The 20276-nt window shown below is 60.9% G+C and overlaps 1 protein-coding gene across 1 annotated transcript in view; it reads right to left on the bottom strand.

Annotated features, from left to right (window-relative positions):
• Window positions 1-847: 847 nt before the first annotated feature.
• Window positions 848-20276, bottom strand: part of DOCK1 (dedicator of cytokinesis 1) — a 383329-nt gene continuing 363900 nt past the window's right edge. Inside the window, exons 47-52 of the mRNA XM_054581689.1 lie at window positions 19618-19755; window positions 14262-14407; window positions 9944-10142; window positions 6742-6895; window positions 5182-5339; window positions 848-1377 (exon numbers count right to left, since the gene is read on the bottom strand). Of these exons, the coding sequence (XP_054437664.1) occupies window positions 1282-1377; window positions 5182-5339; window positions 6742-6895; window positions 9944-10142; window positions 14262-14407; window positions 19618-19755 (891 nt within the window). The 3' untranslated portion in view covers window positions 848-1281. The remainder of the gene's footprint in view (window positions 1378-5181; window positions 5340-6741; window positions 6896-9943; window positions 10143-14261; window positions 14408-19617; window positions 19756-20276) is intronic.

Genomic DNA, 20276 nt, shown 5'->3' with positions numbered 1-20276 from the left:
CTCGCAGACCCGCAGAGGGTCATGGGGCAGGGTGGGGGGGCATCTGGGGCCCCGTCAGGGACAACTCGACCGAGACGACAGAGAGCTGAGGACGGGCGCACGCGTCCCAGCGTGAGAGGCGGGGCTGCTTTAGAAAGCGGCATCGAAGAGCCGTGTCTGTCCTCTGCGTCGGGGGGGAAACCGGTTCGTGAGACACTGCGAGTCTTTTTGAACAATATTTTATTTTTCATTGTCAATGATTAACATTTGAGCCTATTAGAAAGATATCATGATTATAGTGAATATAAAAATATAGATGATAGAATACAAATATTAGGTTATACAAAGTTAGTTTTTTAAAATCATCATTCACTGACATTTTCAGAGCTTTGAAAAAAAAAAACAAAACAGAACTTAATTTGAATTGTTTTTTACATTTCCAGCAGTTAAAAGTGAAGAACACATATTGAGAGTCATTTGTGGACACTTATTACAATAAACGGAAGGACCACAAAAATTAAAAGGAGTCCTACGAGCCGTCATATATACACACTTCTGTACAGAGGACAAAAAGAACTCACCCAAGTAGAGCCATCGCCTGTGGTACACGTGATCTTTATTTAAGAAGAAAGAAAATTGATCTTCCTATACTCATAGCTATTTTCCCACTTGATCCAGTATTTTTAATGGTGTCTCCACTCCATAAATTAGTAACTGTTCAGTAGTTGAGAAATATCCTATTTTAAATTATACCAAAGAAGATCTGGCCTGAAAGGCCTGGCCTTAACTGCCTGCGGCAGGTTGACGATACACTCAACGACAGGAAGTCACATGGCACGCCGCGGGGAGCGGGGGCGGGGGGGGGCTGGGCTACACATCCCGCACGTGGGAGCAGGGTGTGGCCGAAGCGGAGAGGTGGCTTTGGAAGCTCAGGCTCCTCAGTTCTCAAGGACGATGGCCTAACTTCTATTGCGCTCAACTCAGCTCAACCTTGCTCCTTGCTAATGTGTCTCTTGGCACAAAAAGAGAGGGTGTTTGGGCAAGACTCAGGCTCTTTCAGGAAGGGCCCCCGACTCAGAAGCCCCCAACTTCGATAAACCCACCAGGATGTCCCTGACCCATGTCCACCTTGCTTCCCAATACCAAAGGCCACGCGCTCCGAGGCTGAGAGCAAACTCCTTTTAGGGAAAAGCAAGTGCCGTAAATGTCAGACATCACAGGTCCCATGAGGTAAATGCCAGAGGCGGAGGAGGACGGGGCAGGAAAGATGACCGCGCGCTCCCCGAGGCGCGCCCGCCGCGCTCACTGCACGATGCCGGAGTCCACCGATGTCTGCTTGCGGGTGGTCTTTGGGGGAGGCGGCGGCGGGGTTTTGCTGGGCAGCGGAGGTGGCAGGTGCTGGAAGACAGGAATGCGAGGGTGATTTCAGAGCACGTTATTGATTCTCTGCAAGGAAAGCAACGGTCTCCAGGCGGGGTCTGTCCTGGCACAGCGGCGGGGAGGGAAGGTGACTCGCGCCCCTGCGTGGGGACTGCCTTCTCTGTGTGACGCGGGGCTGGCAGGTCGGCTGCGCTCAGGACCCAGCGGCTGGCGTCTGACAAACCGCGCCTCACAGAGGCCTCGCGCCGTCTGCACAGCCCCCCGGCAGGACAGCCCCTGCTCTGCGAGTGGCTGCCCTCAATCCAGGGCCATTGATCCGGGGCCCCGGACAGGGACTGATGTCAGAACTGGGCAGTTTAATGCTTAAGAGCAAGTGGACATGGGCAAAGCAGAACCCAGGGCCACCCAGGTGGCCTGGTGGTGTCACGGCTAAGCCTTCCTTGATGAGGACCAACAGGTCCCACCCCGGCCCCGGCCGATGCCCGCGAACAAGTCAGGGACAGGCCAGTGCTTGGAGGTGCTCCCCGGGGACGGGAGAGACACCCTCCCTTGGGCTCTGACCCGGAAAGGCCACAGGAAGGACGGCTGGCCGAGCCATGGAGGGCACTGTGGCCACTGTCCAGGTGACTGTTTACAAGGTGGCTTTCCATCCACAGTCTCTCCTGAAGCTGCGATGGAGGCGGATGAACCAGGTCGGGGGGATGTTTAAACGCTTCAGCGGGGAGACAGTTAAATGAAGAAATGGTGCCACTGGGTGCGATCAAGTGTTATTACAGCCACAGGTGGCTGCCTGCGTTTGGCCCAAGGTCTGGCGTTTCTTTCCCTGAGACCCGAGAGTGAAGTTCCAGCCGTAAGGGTGGCAGAAACGCCCGTTTCGCGGCCAGGACAGGTGGAGAGGGCTGAGGCGGCCGCTCGGCTTGCTTTGGAGCCCTCCGACACGGCCGGCGCCTGCCGCACAGGACACACGGCCAGACAGGTGGACGAGTGAAGCAGCGACCGCTGAGCGGACGGGCCGATGTGCGGGTGGACGGACCGGGCGGGATCCCAGAGCCCCGTCGCCCGAGGGCGAGGGGGGTTACAGCCTCTCCGTGGAGGGTCACATTTAGCTCAACGAGGGAAGTTTCAAGGACAGAAGGGTGATGCAGCTGTCTGTCATTCACTGCAAATTCCCTCCCCATTCGCAGACCACGGCACGCTAAAATGACCTAGCGGTGCTCACCGAAGAGAGGGAGTATGTGCAAAAGCAGGGCTGACACCATGCTGTTTAGGCCTCATGAAAGGGGAAGTTAAATAATAGACTTTAAGTGGGTAAGAGAGGTTCCAAGAAACACCTACTTCGGGGTCTGACACAATGGTTGTTTGCATGTTGTGAACCCGGGGCGGGAGGGGGTTTGTTTGGTAATGCAAGCGCCAGATTTAAGTTTCAACTGCTGAGTCAGCCGCTACCCAGGCAGCCTTCCGAGTGAGCCCGTGGTGGCCACGGGGCTCGAGAGGCGGTCACTGCCCCCCGTCGAGCCCCCGCCGAAGCCCTATGTATTAAGGATCTTGATGGATTTTAATAACTGACCCTTTAGGCCACATTTTCCCTCTTCCCGTGGTTAAGTTACATTTTAAATTCACCGATAAAGAGTGAGCCACTGAGACCCTAGTAAAACCCAGTCCCCAGGCCCCCGTGGTCGGCCCCCTCTCTACCGGGGACCTTTCAGTGTGGCCTCAGTGTGCTGTGATTCCAGGGCAGGGGGGCTTCCCAAAGGTTCCTGTGCACACTGCTTGCGACAGGCTGATACGGGCACAAAACACGCGGTGGCCAATGGCGAGCCAGCGAGGGCCGGGCTGACGCCGTCGCGGACGGCACAGCCGCCGAAGCCCGTGGTGCCCAGCACGGGCCCCAAGGGTCATCGCCACTAAGCAACATGACAGCGCAGACTGTGGGTGTCAGAGACAGTTTAAAGTGGCAACAGCCGGCGAGCGAGTGGACTGCGGGCCCAGGGCTGGCCCCTGCGAGCGGCAGGATTTCCATCGGTCGCCCCCCAGCAGAGGAGGGATCGTTAACCTGCACCAGCTCCCAGGGTCTTCGCGAAGGAGGCCCCTGGGAACACGAGTGCTTCCAGCTCATTACGACACGCGCCCACGGCCGCGTCGCCCGAATGCAGTGCTCACACCGCAGGCAAATCGAACAAGGAATAGAGAGCGGAGGGACTTGTGAAGCGACTCTAGCTGAACCACAGCCCTTTGTGAGTGGAACCAGGGCTTGTACGTGGGGCCCTGTCCTCGGCCAACAGCAGTGGCGTTGGCCACGCAGGGGGCCGAGGAAGCTGAGCCCGTAACGGGGCGCCCCATGTTGATGGGTAACCAAGGTGGACTCGCTCACGTTCCGGGTTCAGAACTTACAAATCCCTGGGGTAAGGGGACCTGCAGGACAGTCCCGCTTTTCCGGTCAAATAATGAACATAAAGAATTGACTGGTGACCTAAGCTGCTAGGAAAACAAGACCCCAACCAATTGATGTGCTCATTAGACTCCCTGTGTCTCCTTTTGTTCGAACTTGGGGTCTTCCATTTCCACAGTAGCAACAAACAATTGCAGCCTCTGAAAAGCCATCGTGGGGTAACGTGTCCCATCTCCAGGGCCGGTTCCCCATCGTGGCATCTTGAGGCATAGACAGAGGGCCGACCTGAGAGGCACTGCAGCCTCAGAAGGACAATTGTCCCTCTGGTGTCAAAGAGGAAGCCTGCTCTGGGGTTTGATGTTCTTACGCAAGAGCATCAACCCATCAGGTGCAGAGACTGTAACTAAAGCCCCTCCCTCACGGAAGAGGGTCGCACATACCTGCAGAACCTCAGCGGGAAGGCCCCGGGGACAGGAGCAGCGCGTCGAATTTATACCCTCTTTTTTTTTTAAGGGGAAAAAGTGTGCCTTCTGTTAGGAGAAACTCGCAGCCACGAAACCACCCCGTGCCTCCAGGGTCCTGCCGGAGCTCTGCGGTCGCCGTTACCGTGAGGAGGCTGCGCGGACGCCCCTCCACGGCACGCTGCCCTCCACACGCGGCCGGGCCACCAAGCTGCCAAGAGCCCTGCGTGGCGGCAGCCTGGAGGCCAGGAGAGGCGTGTGGCGATCGCAAAGGAATGCGTCTGGGACAGTGGATGGGCAGCAGGGTCTGGCTTAAATGGCCTTTGAAGGCTCTTAGTTAATGTTTGCATTAGCGGGCAGGCCCTGGGGCCTCTGAGCGGTGGGCCCCGCGGGCCAGATTAGTGGTGAAAAGAGGGGGTGCCAGCCTCGGGGAACCAGCCTGTGGCGGCCAGCACCCCGCATCTCAACAGGCAGGGGTTCCAGGGGGCACAGCCAGGGACGGGTGGCCTTGGGGATCCGGGCTTTGCCCGAGTTGGAGCCAAGCCCTGCAGGTGCTGAGCGGGTCCGTCCCCACCCAGCATGAGGGCAACGCTCCCGGAGGAGCTGCTGGGATGAGGGTCTCCCAGGGCCAGGCGGGTCCCCGTGCCGTGTGACAGCGGCCAGCATCTTATAAAAGTCAGACAAACCTCTTCCCGGAAAAGCTCCTTGTCAAAATCACACTTTCGTGAGAACCACACGCCCGGTGGGTGCACCTCCACGGTTGTCACGGGGTCGGCCCTCCGATCCCCCCACCGTCAGGGCGCTGCCCCGCCCCTTTCCTGGTCCCGAGGCCACACCTGGACGTGCGTCCCCCATGCAGCGGTGACCACAGAACCACGGACCGCACAGACCGGAGCCGGACCTCCGCAGCCTCTCTGTCAAGGTCAGGAGGGGGCTCTGGATTCTGCGGAGGCGAAGGCGTGAACGACTTACCCGCTGGTGCGGGGGCGGCGGCGGGGGCGCGGGGGCGCCCGCCGGGTCCTGGGTCTCCAGCAGGTTCCCGTAGTCGGCCGTGCTGCCTTTCAGCGGCAGAGGCGGCGGGACCTCGGCCACGTCCAGCCCCGCCACGGTCATGCCGTTCAGCTCCAGACCTGGGGAACCAGACGGATTGAAAGTCACACCCACGTCCCCGCTGGCCGTGGACGCGCAGGGGCTGCTCCCAGCCTCTCCGGAGCCGCAGGGTGGTGCAAAGGCTGGGTCCCGCGGGAGTGCTTGCCGGGGGGCGGGGGGGGGCAGAGAGGAGAGCAAGGGGCGGGGGGCGGAGAAGGCAGAGGGCCGGGGCCCCCCTCTATGGGCAGGTTCTAGAAAGAGAACACCAGGCACCATAAGGCACCTAAACCAGAGCTCGGATCCACTGTAAAAACAGCCTTGTCTCCCCGGGGCTCCCTTGGACCCCTCCCCGGGTCCCTTCGCCTCCGGGGCATTGAAAGAGCTGGGTGTCACAAGGACAGTCTCCGCCTGCTGCTCCCAAAGCCCAGCAGGCCTTTGTCCCCAGCCCTGCGCGGTTGTTACTGGAGAACATCACTGAGCAAGGTCTATTGACACGGCGACCGGGGGCCTCTGCTCCCCGGGAGAAGCCACGGCTGAAGGACAGAAAGGCAGTGGCGGCGGCAGGCACGGGGCAGCTGCCCGCAGCGAGCCGCGGGGAAGCGCAGCTGCTTTTGAAAGGGACTGAAAAGAGGAGCCACTTGCAAATGGAGAAGTGATCGTTAGTCCCTCGGCCCTTGTTGAGGCTTGCAGAAATGATTTGTTTTTCATTTGTGTTAAAGAGAGGAAAGAAAATGGACATTTTTGCTGACGGGTCTCTTTTAGAGTTTTCCTGATGACCCACCTGATGAAAAACTCCCTTCATTAGGGACACCCTCCGGAGGCAGAGCTGTGTCAGTGGGAGCGGACGGGGGGCCGTGGGATGGGGGCCGTGGGACAGGTCGGGGGCCGTGCGACGGGGGGCCGTGGGATGGGGGCCACGGGACAGGTCGGGGGCCACGGGACAGGTCGGGGGCCGTGGGACAGGTCGGGGGCCGTGCGACGGGGGGCCGTGGAGTGGGGGGGGAGCTGAAGGCCTCTGGTGGTTGAGGGATGGCCCTGTGAGTGGTTGGCTGGTGGTTTTAACTGCGGCAGAACGTACATAACACACAATCTGCCATTTTAACCATCTTACGTGTACAAGCCAGCGGCAGCTCCTACGTTCTGACTGCTGTGCAACCGTCACCACCGTCTATTTCCGAAACTCTCATGTCTCCCCGAACAGCCTCCACCCGTAAGGCTGCCTGCCCTGCCCCTCGTCCCGGGCGCACAGCAGCCTGAACGCCCCACGCTGCTGCCGCCCCCCAACCCCCTCTGCTGGGACCTCGGGAAGCCAGGACTGAGCTTTGGCTCACGGACACCGGCTGCTGCCCGGGGAGGCAGCGGGTCTCACTGCAGAGGCTCCGGCCCCCCCGGGGAGGGCGCAGGGCGAGCCCTGGGGCCGAAGGCGGAGAACGTCCCACTCACTGGACTGTAGGCTGAAGCTGAGCTTGGCCCGTGGCATGACCGGAGGAGGGGTCTGCTGGGAGGGCGGTGACGATGGGGACACTGAGAAGCGCCTTTCACTCCCCAGGACGTTGATCACCTGGCTCTTCGGCCTCTGGGGCCGCAGGGGACTTATCTGTATTGAAGGGACAGAAGGAACAGTCAGCGTCTGTCTTGGGCGGAGGCGTGCTGCCCAAAGCCCGCCCGTTGAAGTCCTAACCCCCAGGGCCCATGAGTGTGACCTTATCTGGCCCTGGGGTCTTTGCAGATGACCAAATTGAGGTCATTAGGGTGGGCCCTCACCCAATAAGACCGATGTCCTGATCAAAGGGGCATTTTGACACAGACACATGCACACGGGGGACACCGTGTGAGCATGCAGGCAGAGATCGGGGTGACGCTTCCACCAGCCAGCAGGGAACCCCGAAGAGTGCCCGTGAAGGCCCCGAAGCCGGGCGAGGCACAGAACACGTTGTCCCCCGCAGACCTCGGGTGGCAGCGCCCCAAGGATGCCTGATCTCAGACTTCGGGCCTCCCGACTGTGAGACCATTGGTTTCTGCTGGGGGAGCCCCCAGACTGTGGCGCTTTGCTGGAGCCGCCATGACAAACGTTTGTCATGTCAGGAAATTTTATTTATGGGATTCTCACAACTTGGTCTCAGATCACTAGGCCGGGGGGATCTCAAGCAATTCCAAACTACTCTGAGGTGGGAGTAATTAGACGTTATCAACCAGTAGAAAAGGAGGGATCTGGATGTGTGCCCCCCCGGAAGGGCTGGCGGCTGGGGCGGTGCCCTCCAGGGGGTCTGCAAAGGCAGGGCCTGTCCGGAGGCCCCCAAGCCTGGGATGGGAAGCAGATCCGAGCCCTGTGGTAAGTGGGGTGGCTGAGGGGACGCAGGCAGCAGACAGGCTCCCAGGCCAGGCGCCGCCCCCTGTGCAGCACCCGCTGTGGGAGCCCTGGAGAAGCCCTGCGCTCTCCCTGGGAGAAGGTGACAGCAGACTGGCCACAGGGATTTGGGGACTGTGCAGGCGCTTCTGCCCAGCCCCCCCCCGCCCCATCCCACAGGGGTGCGGTCTGATGATTCAGGGAGCACAGCATGTCTCAGTGGCGTGAGGCGAACGGGGCCTGGAGGGGCCCTCCCACCCGGGCTCTGGGCAGCTCGGCAGCAGCTCTTGAAATTGTCGATCACGTGCACCAGGTGGGCAGCCAACCCGGCCCCACGGAGTGACCAGAGGGAAGCTTTGCAGACACGCAGAGCTCAGGTGGGAGGCGAGGGGCAGCGGCAGCCCCACAGAGCCCAGGGAGCACGCGGGGCGGGGCGCCGGCGCGGCCCCAGGGAAAGGCCGCTGCCCCCGCTCCCCTAACCTCCTGGGGGGCGGGGCCTGGCCCCGGCTCCGCTCTGCGGCAGGTGGCGCATCAAAGGCGCGCCGAGGCTGACGCAGGAACTCCAGGTGCCTGACTATTCACAGGCCTTGTAGGCGCCTGTCACCGGTAGGAGGAGGCTGCTCTGGGGACAGACAGACAGCTGGGCTGGACCAAGAACAGCCTGCCTGCAGCGAGGAGTCAGGAGTCCTGGCTCTGAGCTGCCGCTGTGGCCACTCTGAGCTGATGCTGAGGCGCTGAGCTGCGAGCTGGGCGTACAGCGTGGATTTGCTGAGGGTGCTCTGGGCCAGCCGGGGGAAGGCCCACTTTGTGCGCAACTCCACCCAGTTTTGATAGTGTCCTTGCAGGCAAAGAGGGCCACGCCGGGAGGGACAGTACTGGTGCTACGGTGGCCAAGTGGCTGCTCTGTCCTTGGAGTTCTCATCATACAACTTCACTGTGGTCAACTCTGTGCCCTCCAGCTCTGACCGCTGCATGGGAGCTTATACACACACGTGCAAGAGACGCGCGCTGCATCTGCTGCCCCTGAGTAAACACCCCGAGTGGGTTCCTGTGAACACCCTGCCCAACTATGAGGTCTTGAGGCATGAGAGCCCTATCCTGGGCTGCGAGGATGCTGGCCAGTCTCAGCAGGGCCGCTGGCACCCCAACTTTCTAGAATGGTGGACAGAGAATGCGGGCTCTGTCACCAGAACTCCCCAATGTCCCTGGCACGTGAGCGCCTGGCCAGTGCCCCTCCCCGGGCCCTGTCAGCCAGGGCCGCCCGCTTGCTGCCGTGAAACGCCGCAGCCGGCGTCAGGAGCGCTGCGCCCAGAGGCCTCCTAAGGGCAGGCTCTCGGGAAGGCCCGTGTGGCTGCGGGTCTGCCCCAGCTTCCCGACCGCCAAGGACATGTGAGCAGGTCTGAGTGGCGTGCAGTCTGGATGACATGTACCTTCTGCTGTTCAAGATACAAAAAACTAGGAAGTGTGTCTTATTAAAAGGTGCCCATCTGCGTCCTGGGCCCCAGCCCCACTTCAGCAGCAGCTGGGGCGGTCATAGGCCCTGCCCAGCGCAGCTGCGCTCTTGGCCGCCATACAGATAAATGCCCTTCGCTTCCAGGGGCAGGTGGCCGGAAGCCTGACTTAACTGCTGACGCGGACAACCCGTGTGCAGACCGCACTTCTGAACTGAGCGCACCCAGAAGGGCCCGTGCCTCATTCCTGCCCTCAGGCTGCAACGCGGCCTTGCGCTTCGGGGGCAGCGGCCCCCCAGGCCCAGCCCCGGGCTCCGTGGGGACTCTGGAATGAACGAGATTTCCTGAAATCTGTTCTTAGTGTCCACGAACCAGCATGTGTCCCGCTAGGTCCCTGGAAACCCTTCTGAAAACGATGGCCAAGAGACATGAGTGCGGAGCAGACAAGGCTGGGGAGCCCGTGGGACGGGCGGCGGCCTCGAGCCACGCGCCTGGGAGCGCTCAGCAGTCCCGCAGGCGGGTGAGTGGCTTCTGGTCGGAAAGGGGCCACCGGACACGGAGCACTGCGTTCCGACAACACCGTGTCCCTGTGCATCGCTGGAGACATCAAGGAGCCCAGGGACGTGTGGGTGCTGCCGGAACCCCGTGCGATGGAGGACAGTGTGGGACGGGCCAGGGGGCAGCGCCCTGAAGTGGCAGGTAGGTAAGGGGAGGGTGCGGGAGACCCTGGCTTTCCAGAGACCCCCTCACAGCCGAGTCCGTGAGCCCCAGCGGGCAGGCCCTCCGGGTGACCGGGCAGCCAAGGCCGTCCCGGTGGCGCGCCAGGTGGGAGGCCCCTGGGGATTACCGTTTCTGAGAGGATCACCGCCTCCGACGGCTGCGGGGACAGGTCGGCCGGTTTAAACTCTTTATCAAATATCTCTTGGTGTTTGCTGTTCCTCTTCTCCTTCTTCTTGTCCTTCTTCTCCTTCTCCAGGTCGTCCTTGTCCAGCTTGTCCTGCGACCGGGAGTGCATTTTCTTCGGCAGCAGCGGCTCCAGGGCAAACCTGAAGGACATGGGTGTTTAAATCGCGGGCCCCTTCCCTGGACAGCAGCGGCCTTTCCGCCACAGCCGGGTGGCCGGCGGCCCCCGGGAGCTCGGGGCGCTGCCTGGAACGGCCAGACCTGGGGGAAGACGTGTCAAAGGGAGGCCAGGGGAGCCCTGGGATACACATGAGCCAACGGCAATAAATGGGCCGTGTCCGCACCGCAGAAACAGCACGGGGAAAACCTGCGGTGAGAGGACGGCAGCGGGGAGGGGACGTCCGAGGCTGCGCGGGGTGTCTGTGGTTCCTGTGCGAGGCTGGTACTTGGGGTCTATTTCAAAGGGTGGCCCTCCCCTTTGGGAGATTCATACTGAAATATTTACAAGAGCCACGGGAAGGAGTAGGCTGATGCAAAGAAACTCCCGGTATGGCGATGCCGACCAGGTCGCGCGGCTGGCCTGAGAGTACAGACATGCAGGCGGGAGGCTTCGGGGTGTGGGGGGCGCGCTCAGGCCTCCAGCCAGACCTGAGCTGCAGGCAAGGACGCGGGCTCTAGCTCAGCCCTGCGGCCGGACGTCCCCGGTCGCGAGAAGTGAGGACACCGCCACCTTTCTGCTTAGTGACACCAGTGAGGCGGTGTAAAAGCATGGGAATGGTGTCCTTGTGTGTGAATGGCTGTCCTCACTCAACCTACTGACTGAGTGGGTCTTGCACTAGGTTCCAAGGCACAGGCACACCCCCCTAAACGTGACTGCAGCCTGCTATCTTAATATAAGGCTGGGGGGCGCCCTGTTTCTGTCCTAGAACGTCATATCGGGGCAGGGGGATGGGTCCAGTTCTGAGACTGAGCCTCGCCCTCCACAGCAGGAAGGCGGCAGGAGCAAGGGCCCTCGCGTGTAAAGGTGGGAAAACGGCTTTCAGACCTTGCAGCGCTTACTCATGTGTAAGGCACTGTTATGATTTTAAAACACAGCACATGAAAATGCTATTTCACCAGGGATCTGGTCTCTTAAAAGGACTTACAGTCATACGGTCACAGAGGAGAAGCAGCCTAAGTTGTGATCTTTGACAAAGACCTTTTATGCTGTGGGCTACAAGCACCTCCGCGTGCTGGAAAGAAGCCAGCTAGGAGGCCGGGCGCATTCACGGAGCTCCCCGCCCTCCGGCTGCCGGTGCCCTGCCGCCCTGGGACGCCCCAGTCCTCACAGCGACCTGCCCAGCCTGACCCCCAGGCACCTGGAGAACCGCCTGAGTTCCTCCGGGGCAGACTGCCCACGAGACAGGGGAGCTTAGAAATGCAGTCACATCTGATCCTCGCGGCAGCTTCTTTTAAACCTATTTGTGGACGGAGCACGGAGAACAAGCTGCTGTTCTGAGCCCGAAGGCCATTCCACAACCCGTCCAGGATGGGAGAGCAACACGGAAATCCACGGACAGACGGGCGGCTCGAGAGCCACGCTGCACGTCCGCTGAAGGACAGACCGCCCACCCCGGGCAAGGGCCTCTCTCCTCCTGCTCCTGGTTCTGCCAGTGGAACGGGCTACGCCGCAGGGTTCGCTGCTGCTGAGGCTCGTGCCATGAGACTGTCGTGGCACCGAATGGAGAGGTCGACGATCAGCAGCTGCCGACATCGCTGGCACAGACACGGGTGGGCACATCCCTCTGAGGGGGGACGCCCTGTCCCCGGTCACACCGGAGTCTGACCCCACCGCTAGATGCACCTGCCGAGGTGCTGGGGGCGGCAGGGCAGGGACACATGCAAGACTGCACTGTAGGGGGTGTGATCGGCAGAACCAGCCACGGCACGAGCAACCGAGGGCTTTCAGGACACAAGTTTCAAGAAGAAGAGAAGAGGAAAGGGGAAAAGGGAAATCTACTGGGTAAAAGAGAATTAAAAAGATGCACCCAGTAATTGTAAGGAGAGAGTCTTATTTGGGCTGATTTCAAACAAACTTAAAAATAGGACAGTTATGGCACAATTAGAAATTAACACCAATATTTGATAACATGAAGTTAGTGTTCATTTTTTATGTGTGATAAATGGTTGGTTTTTCTTTATTTTTTAAAACTTCTTACCTTTTAGAAATTCACACTGAAATATTTATGGATGAAAAGACAGGAACTTTGAGATTTGCTTCAAAATAATACGGGGGAGGGGAGAGCGGGGGAGGGAAAGGTGACCGTCACTGTGCTGGCCGGCGGGCCCAGGGCCTCAGCGGGGCGCTCCGTCCGCTCTGCATGTGGCTGAGAGTTCCCCGTGATAAAAACTTAAAAATGGTCGCTACGCTGCACCGCGTTGATTTTGGTCATTAAGGCACGTTGGACACTGGGACTTTTCTGGCAGGATACACATTAACCAATAAACATACGTCTCTTATGAATTAGATATTATATTATAAGCAAGGATCAAAAATAGTCCTAATTTTATTCTAGGTTTTGCAGAGCTTGAGACAATCAGTGTAGAGGAAAGAGGATTCGCAAGCACTGTCCAGCCCAGCGGGAGGCGTGTGCTGGGAAGCACAGGAACACCCACGAAGAACCAGAGAAAGGCCGAGTTTAAAGCCGTCCCCCTGGGAGAAGCACCTGCAGACAGGACAGGATACTTTATCCTGCCGCGCCGTTCGAGACCGAGGCCTCACCTCCTCCATTAGGTACATGGCTAAGGACGGAGACCCCGAGGGTGAACGAAACCCTGGGCTCCGTCCGAGATGCCTGCAGGTCCGGGCTACGCAGAGGCCTCCCGGGGGAAGACAGTGACCGCACCTGCCCGCCCGCCCCCTGGGCGCCTGCGCTCCTGTGCGGACTCCGCTCTTCTCATCAAAACCTGCCCTTCCAGTGCCACCCCACGCCGGGCGTTCTTGGAAATATAAAGCCTTCTCAGCCCTGGCTGGTGCGGCTCAGGGGACTGAGCGCCGGCCTGCGAATCAAAGGGTCACCAGTTCAATTCCCAGTCAGGGCACACGCTGGGGCTGCGGGCTAGGTTCCCAGTGGGGGGCACGTGAGAGGCGACCACACATTGCTATTTCTCTTCCTCTCTTTCTCCCTCCCTTCCCCTCTCTAACAATAAATAAATACAATCTTTTAAAACAAAACAAAACAAAAAACCCTTTTCAGAACTAGCCCGGGGATTTTCTTGGGGAGAACTGAATTACATTTCTTTAGCAATATCGTCCTAACTGACAAGCCCACATGATTTAAATACCTCTAAATTGAGAACTTCCATATGGGCCCGGCCTTACAAATGGCAGGCACTGATAAAAACCACGGTTAAGAAAGAAAACGCGGGCGTCATTCTCAGTGCTCCGTTGGGCACATCGGATGTTGACAAGAAAGGGCATGCAGAGTGCAGGGTCCCTCGGGTGCTCTCAAAGCCTGCGTCTGCGTGTGGCAGGGGCCGGGGCCCACGGGGGCGATAGGGGACGGACTGGCAACCAAGCGGGCAGGCGGGCACACAAGGCGACCCTCAAACCAGGCCAAGTTCTTCCCTGATGTTTAAAGTGCACGCAACGTTTTTCTTTTTGCGTAATGAGAAAAAGAGCCAGCTTTGCACGTTTGCTACCCCAGAGCACACCAGAGAGCGACGTGGAGGTTCTCCCCAACACACTCCACGGAGTTCATACGAGAGGCTCAGCCAGGGATCGGATGGTAACCGGCCTGTTAGGTTCTCGTCCTCTCCTTGGTGGCCCCGTGCTTTCTGGAGCTCAAAGGCAAACATGGCTCTCCAAGGAGGGCTCCCAGCGAGGGTGCCTCTCAAGGACGCCTCCCTGCCCTTGGGGGTCCTGCTGGGGGACACTGGGCAGTGAGCCAGCGGGGGGCAGTCTGTGCGCACGCCTGGCAGGAATGCACCAGGCTTCTTCCTGGACGCGCTCAAGAGGACGGATCACTTGCGGGCAGTATGGAAACTCGACGCAAGCTCGGCCCCAGGTGGTTCGCCAAGGGAGAACTTCTTTCTCAAAGACTCATGAGACCCTGGATGTCTTATTGGGCACTCTGTTCTTAAAGTCTTGGAGGGTTTCCATTTCAAAGACAGTTTTGATTTTTTAAAAAAAATTTTCTCAGTTGCGATTGAACCAGCGGAGGGCCCCGGGCGGTACCTTGTGGGCTCCTCCAAGCCCGTCCTGGCCACCGCGTCCGACTTACCCGTCAGAGCCCGGCCTGGAAGGGGTGCTGTCTGATGACAGGGAAGAGACGGAGGCCACCGACAGCGGCCGGGACGAGGAAGGCATCGTGAAGGACCGCACCATGGACCGAGGACGGCTGCCGCGCCGGTCGTCCAGGCTTGAGGGCTGCGGGGGAGACAAAGAGGGGCTGGCCGGCTGGTCGTCCCGGCCCGCTTCCTGTCTGGGCAGCCAGACCCCGGGACCACGCGGCCTTGGCAGCCCGGACTCTAGACCAAAACCGTCAACACTTTTACGGACAGTACCTGTTCCTGTTCAAAGTGAAAGATGAAAACAGTGACGATTGGGGTTTTTTTGTTTCCTGCAACCTGACCTGTTAGTGTAAAAAACATCCGGAAAAACTTTTTTGTTGTTGTTTAATAAAATTTTAAATGCAGTTTTCTTTACGAGGACCACAATGCATCAGCCTCTTCCAAAGTCATAGTCGGAGGTACTGTCCAGAAAACCTAATTTATGGAGTGGCATCTAGAATGAGATTACAGAACCTGCCGGGTCTTCCGACGACCCCTGCTCCACCCTGCAAGGCGACAAGCCGAGCACACCACAGGCGTGGGATGGTAGAACGCTCGTTGACTAAAATATGAGGCTCCCGCTCTCACCGGGCGGGCGGCTCCCTCCCCGGCAGCGACAGGGACAGTGGCTTACTGAGCCCCCCTGGAGCCATGCGCGCCCCTCCTCCCTTCCAGGTGGTGGACTAGTGATGCATCGTGAGGAAACCGGTCTTGGATGGAGTTTTCTGCTCTCTCTTTGACATACTATTGTGCAATAAATTACCCCCAGAAAGTGTCCCTGAAACAGGCCGTGTGTCAACCTCTTGTCAGCCAGGAAGGGCTAGAGCGCCCGCACCTGAGCCAGCTGCTGGCGCATCTGGGGCCGCAGCTGCTGGGGAAGCGCCTTTCTTTCGCCCGAGGACGTGGAAACCACATCCCTGCGGGACCTTCTCCCTGTGTGGCCCCGGCTGCCACCCCCGCCCCCGCCCCCGCCCCGCTGGGTCTCATTCAGCCCCAGAGACCTGGCGGGGACCCCGGTTGACCACGGAGTGTAATGTCACCACTTCCACATCTGAAAAGTGGGCCTGTTGCTCACATATGTGCTTTGCACATGAAATACAATTTGATTCGCGTCGACTCTTCAACAAGAAAAGGTTCAAAGTGGCAAAAGAGGAGCGCAAAGCCAGAGTCGGTCGGCCCGTTGTGCAAGGGGCCAGGCGCCTGCCCGCCGCGCCGCTGGAGCTGCGCCGCTGGGGGTCCGCTCCGTCGCGGGCTCAGCGTCGGCAGGGGTGCCGTTCCGCACATCCCGCGACGCCGTCTGCCGTTCTTCGGCCTTGATGAGGAAGCTGAGGGGGAAGTAAGTGTTCATTTGCAGACTAGTCCATGTTGTGAAAGGCTCCTTGTACAAAACCTAGAGCCTGCCAGGCGCCCACATCCCCGGCCTTTCCCAGACACCTCCGAGGGCGGTCCGAGGCCTGCTTTCTAGCGTGTCCTCCTCTGCAGCCTCCTGGCTGGGCCTGGGAGCCTGCGTGGTGTCCTGCTGCTCCCGACACTCCCCAGGAAGAACCCCCGCCCACCTCGCCGGCCGGCCTGGCTCTAGCTGCCCGGCCCGGCCCTCACTGTCCCCTGGCATCTCGGCGGGCCCCTGGCCCTCTTTATTCCTTGCATGAACCCACGAGCCGCCTCTGTCTTCCCAGGCCCGCGCTACTGTGCCGTGTCCTCCACAGCACAGCGTCCGAGGACGGCTCACAGGTGCACGTCGGCTGGGCAGAAACCAGGTGTTTGTCTTTCTCAACAGCGCCTCCCTCAGCCGTCCCCGCTGCCACCGCCGCGGGCTTGACTTGACCCCATCCCTTCCACGTCCAGCCGAGGGACAGAGGGGTGTTGTGGGTGGGAAGATGCTGCTGCCATCGTCCGTCCCGAGGGGCCCGCGGAGACGAAGCGTCCGAGGAAATGCCGCTGGGTGCGCAGTGGGGGAGACACGAGACCTGGCCGATACGTGGGCTCTGTGAGCCCCGTTCCTGAGCGCGCCCAGCAGGGTGGTCTCCATTTCGCTGATGAAATGACCTTCCCAGCCGCCATGGGGATGTGAGCGTGAGGCAGCTGCCACGCAGGACTGAGCGGGTCAGGGGCCAGGCGGTGGAGGCGGCCAACAAGCACGGCCTCCCTGTGGTGGCCCGCAGCCCCGGAAGCAGCCCTGGATGTCCGTGCCGACCCCAACGGCCGGCGACGTCCTCGCAGTCTTGGCTGGGATGTCTGACTACGGATCCAGACGAACAAAGGAAGGTGACCCAGGAGTTGGGCTTTGGCTGAGGTCACTCTGGGGTCCCACATTTGCAGGGCGCTCTCTGGGGGTGGCCGTGGGCTCCGCTGGGCCGTCCGCCTCGCCTTCCTTCCCGCCCGAGCAGAGCCTCTAGAAATCGAGGAATCGGGGCGATAGCTTTTCTTCAGAAGCAGCTGATGTCCCCAGTCCTGATGGGGCCCCTTGGGGACCAGGACACTGTGAGCGGGCCGATGCCTGTCCCACAGCAGGGCGTGGCGTGAACACGGCGGGCGTCCTGGCTCCTGGGAGGCGGTGACCGCGCATCCGATCCGGAACCGCAGGGCGCGTGAAGCGAACGGCCGCAGGGCGTGGCGGTGGCCCTCGTCCTTGCCGGGCTGTTCCTGAGGCCGAAGCACAGACGCCGCCCCTGGGCTCTGTTGCCAGGTGCGCCGGCGCCCCCACCCCCGTCCCCCACAGGCTACGCTGTCAGGCCCCCGCTTGCTGCCTGCGGAGTCGAGGGCGGGCGGGGTCGCTGGGTTTCATCCTGGCAGCCGGCCTTCTATAGGGAGGGGAGGGAAGCAGGCGGGTTTCTCAGTTTTCTGGCTTGGTGCCCTGCCAAATGCCGCACAAACGCCCACTGGGGATGGGAAATCCAGGGGGTGACACGCTGGTCCCTAGGAGGGGCACGTTGGGAGGGGGCGTCGAGGGTGAGTGAGGGACAGGTGGGCGGGGCCCTGCGGGGGTGGCCACGAGGGGACCCGCGGCCACATGGTCAGCTCCAGGTCCCCAGCGGAGGGCTGGCACCAGGACGGCTCCCAGGCCTTGCACACCTGCCCCCCGGGACACGGTGTTCAGTCCCAGCTGAGAGCATGGGCGGGGGGCCCTCTCCACGGGGCAGAGGCTGCCGGTGGGCACCCCTCCTAGCGCCCCTGAGGAGCCCCAGGCAGGAGACCACTGGCCGCAGCCGCAGGAGGCCTGTGAGGAGCCCACCTGGGGGCAGGAGCCTACGGAGCTGGCAGAGGGGGCAGGTGAACCACAGCACCCATGGGGGCACCGCGGCACCGGCTGGTGTGAGGGACGGGGACCCGCGGGGGTGGCACGCCCAGTGGCGGGGTGCGAAGGGCGCCCGGGAGTCCCTGGGAGGCAGACAGTCGCAGCGAGCGTCTGGACCACGTGGCGGGTGCAGGGATGAGGGCGGCATCAGGCAAGGCTCTCTGCTCCTCACCGGGCTGGAGGGAGGAGGGAGGAGGGCAGGACGAGGAACATGGAGCCTTCTCCCGCCAGCCTCGGGAGAGGCGCGCGACGCTCTCTGAAACCCCGCCACTTGACTCTGACTGTCCCCAGCTGCAAGCTCCGCGGGATCAGCACTCGAGGATTCTGGCATCGCTGACGGTGCTCCCGGGGGGTCCGGCGGGGGGCCGGCAGCCCCGGCCGCCTGCTCAGCCTCCGGGCCAGAGCCTTGGCTCTGCCAGGGTCGCGCCAGCTGTGCCCGGGGCCCAGCTCGGCCGGGAGAGGGCGGGCGGGAGAGCCGGGAGTGCAGCCACGGCCAATCAGCCCAGCCCAGCGGGAGGCCGGTGTCTTCTGTCTCCGACTGCCGGGCGAGAGGGCGAACGCTCAGCAGGTGGCAGGTGCAGAGTCGTGAGGAGCGGCCCGGGCGGAGGCGGGCTGCTGGGCTCGGCCTCCGGCCCTGCACTGGCTGGCGCGTGACTACCGTGACCGTGTCCTCCTGTGTAAAGTGGGGAGGACCACAGTGCCTCCCCCAAGTAGGTTCCCATTTGCAAAAGGACTGCATTCATATTTGCCACATGAGATAAACATGTGAAGACAAAGAAGCACATTCAACAGAGAACTTCAGAGAACGATGGGCAGATGGTGCTGGGCCAAAAGAAACCGAAAGGGCACACCACGTGGGCCACCAGGCCACCGGGTCACGATGCCACGTGGGCCGCTGGTGCTCCGGGAAGCAGGGAACAGAGCCCTGAGTTTCGCGAAGCAGTGACTTCTGTGCCTGCCTTTCTGAGGGGCACACGCACCTCCGGTCAGCAGGCCCGTGACTCTAGCAGGCCAGAGGGAGCATGCTGCCTCCTTCCGCCACGCTGCTGCCCCTCCGAGCAGCAGGGAACAGGGCCCCTGGCCCCCTGCGGAGCAGCCGGCTCCAGAGTCTGCGGGCAGTGGAGGTTAGGACCTCTCCAGGCGCTCGGTGCTCCGAGGGTGGCCTGGCCGTGCCCCTAGAGCCTCTAAGGCAGAGTCACGTGATGATTGTCTCAAGCCTGCTGCGAGGCTTCACCTACTGCGTGCTTTGCATCACTAAAAGTCTCAGGCTGGCCTTTTGCCTTGCTCCTGGCCCTATGCCCTGCTCAGGAACCTTCCACAACCTCCCAGCGAGAGCCCAGCTCTGCCCTTCAGCCCAGAGCGGAGCCCCTGCCCCAGCCTGGTGTTCCAGGCTCTGGGTGGTTGGGCACCTCCCAGCTCCCCGCTCTGACCTCCCCCACCCGAGGCACGGTCGTGTCTGCTCGGCCTCTGGCCTGCCGTTCACCCTGGCCCCGGCCTTTGCTCAGTGGGCCTTCCCCGGGCGGCTTCCTCCCATCTCTTCCTTGGCCACCCCTGTCACCGTTCCCGGCCTAGATCGCTGACCGCTTCCCCGACCAGGTAAGTCTCTGCTAACGATTCCACACCTCAGCCATCTGCCCCTCTTTCCTCAGTGACTCTGACCTCGGGCAGGGCTCAGGCTCCCCGCTGACTTGGGACACTGTGAGAGCCGCTGCTCTGCATATTATTTATTTAGTGCTTTGCATGTGTCGTGTGAGGTTCCTCTGTTGCCCCTCCGCACTCTGGGTAGTGGAGGATCAGGCTGATCCCTGAACATTTACTCACCGGGACGTCTCCTGTTACCGAAAGGACGTGGCTGGTTGGCCGGCAGATGGACCGAGAAAGGGGACTGAGGCCCTTGGCACCCCCGCTTCCTGAGCAGGCATCCTGCGCACCTCTTAGTTACCCTGTCCCGTGAGCCTGTCGCCGTTGGACTCTGGGACGCCCCCCCGCCCCCAGCTGCAGGGGTCCCTCACCATGGTCCGGACGCCGTACTGCTTCTCCACCTTCTCCTTAAGCTGCTTGAAACAGGCTTCCATCCTCTCGTGGAACGGCCTCAGCGCTTCCGTGACTTTCTCCCCGTGAATCCTGATTCCTTCAGCCAGAAATGGAATCTGCAAAACAAAGGGGTCCATTGGCCTCCGTGGTGGCTGGTTCCGGGCGGGAGAGGCGGGAGAGGCGGGAGAGGCGGGCCGAGAGGGGCCGCGGCTGCTTTGGGGTCCACAGCGGACTGGCCGATTGAAGCCCTTGCCAGGCTCCTTGCCCCCAAACACCAAAATGTTTAAATTAAACTCATTTGTGTTTTGAATTGGACGGGTCGGGCGGCGCTCAGCACACGGTGGCTGCGGGGGGCGTCCCTGACTCGCCGCTGTTGGCCAGCCCGGCACAGGCCTGTGCGCCCTTTGCCCCCAAGTTCGGGAAGAGAGGGACTTCGAGTTTGTTTCGACGTAACCTGACCTATCAGCCATGGGTCCTGTCACAGGGCAAAGGGTTGTTTTTGTTTGTTTGTTTTTTTAAATCTAAGAATATTGCCTTTATAGGCCATGGAGAACCCTACTCCAAAACACAAAAATCTCGTGGTATGTGACTTATGGTCCTGAAGGAGAGTCTTCCTTGGAAAGGAACCCGGATTTAT

The sequence above is a fragment of the Pteronotus mesoamericanus genome, unplaced genomic scaffold, assembly GCF_021234165.1.
Source record: "Pteronotus mesoamericanus isolate MK-2021 breed Mesoamerican mustached bat unplaced genomic scaffold, CSHL_Meso_final contig_657, whole genome shotgun sequence".
In the NCBI taxonomy this organism is placed as follows: Eukaryota; Metazoa; Chordata; class Mammalia; order Chiroptera; family Mormoopidae; genus Pteronotus; species Pteronotus mesoamericanus.
The sequence above is the reverse complement of the archived record's forward strand: the minus strand, read 5'-3'. Positions and strand labels throughout refer to the sequence as shown.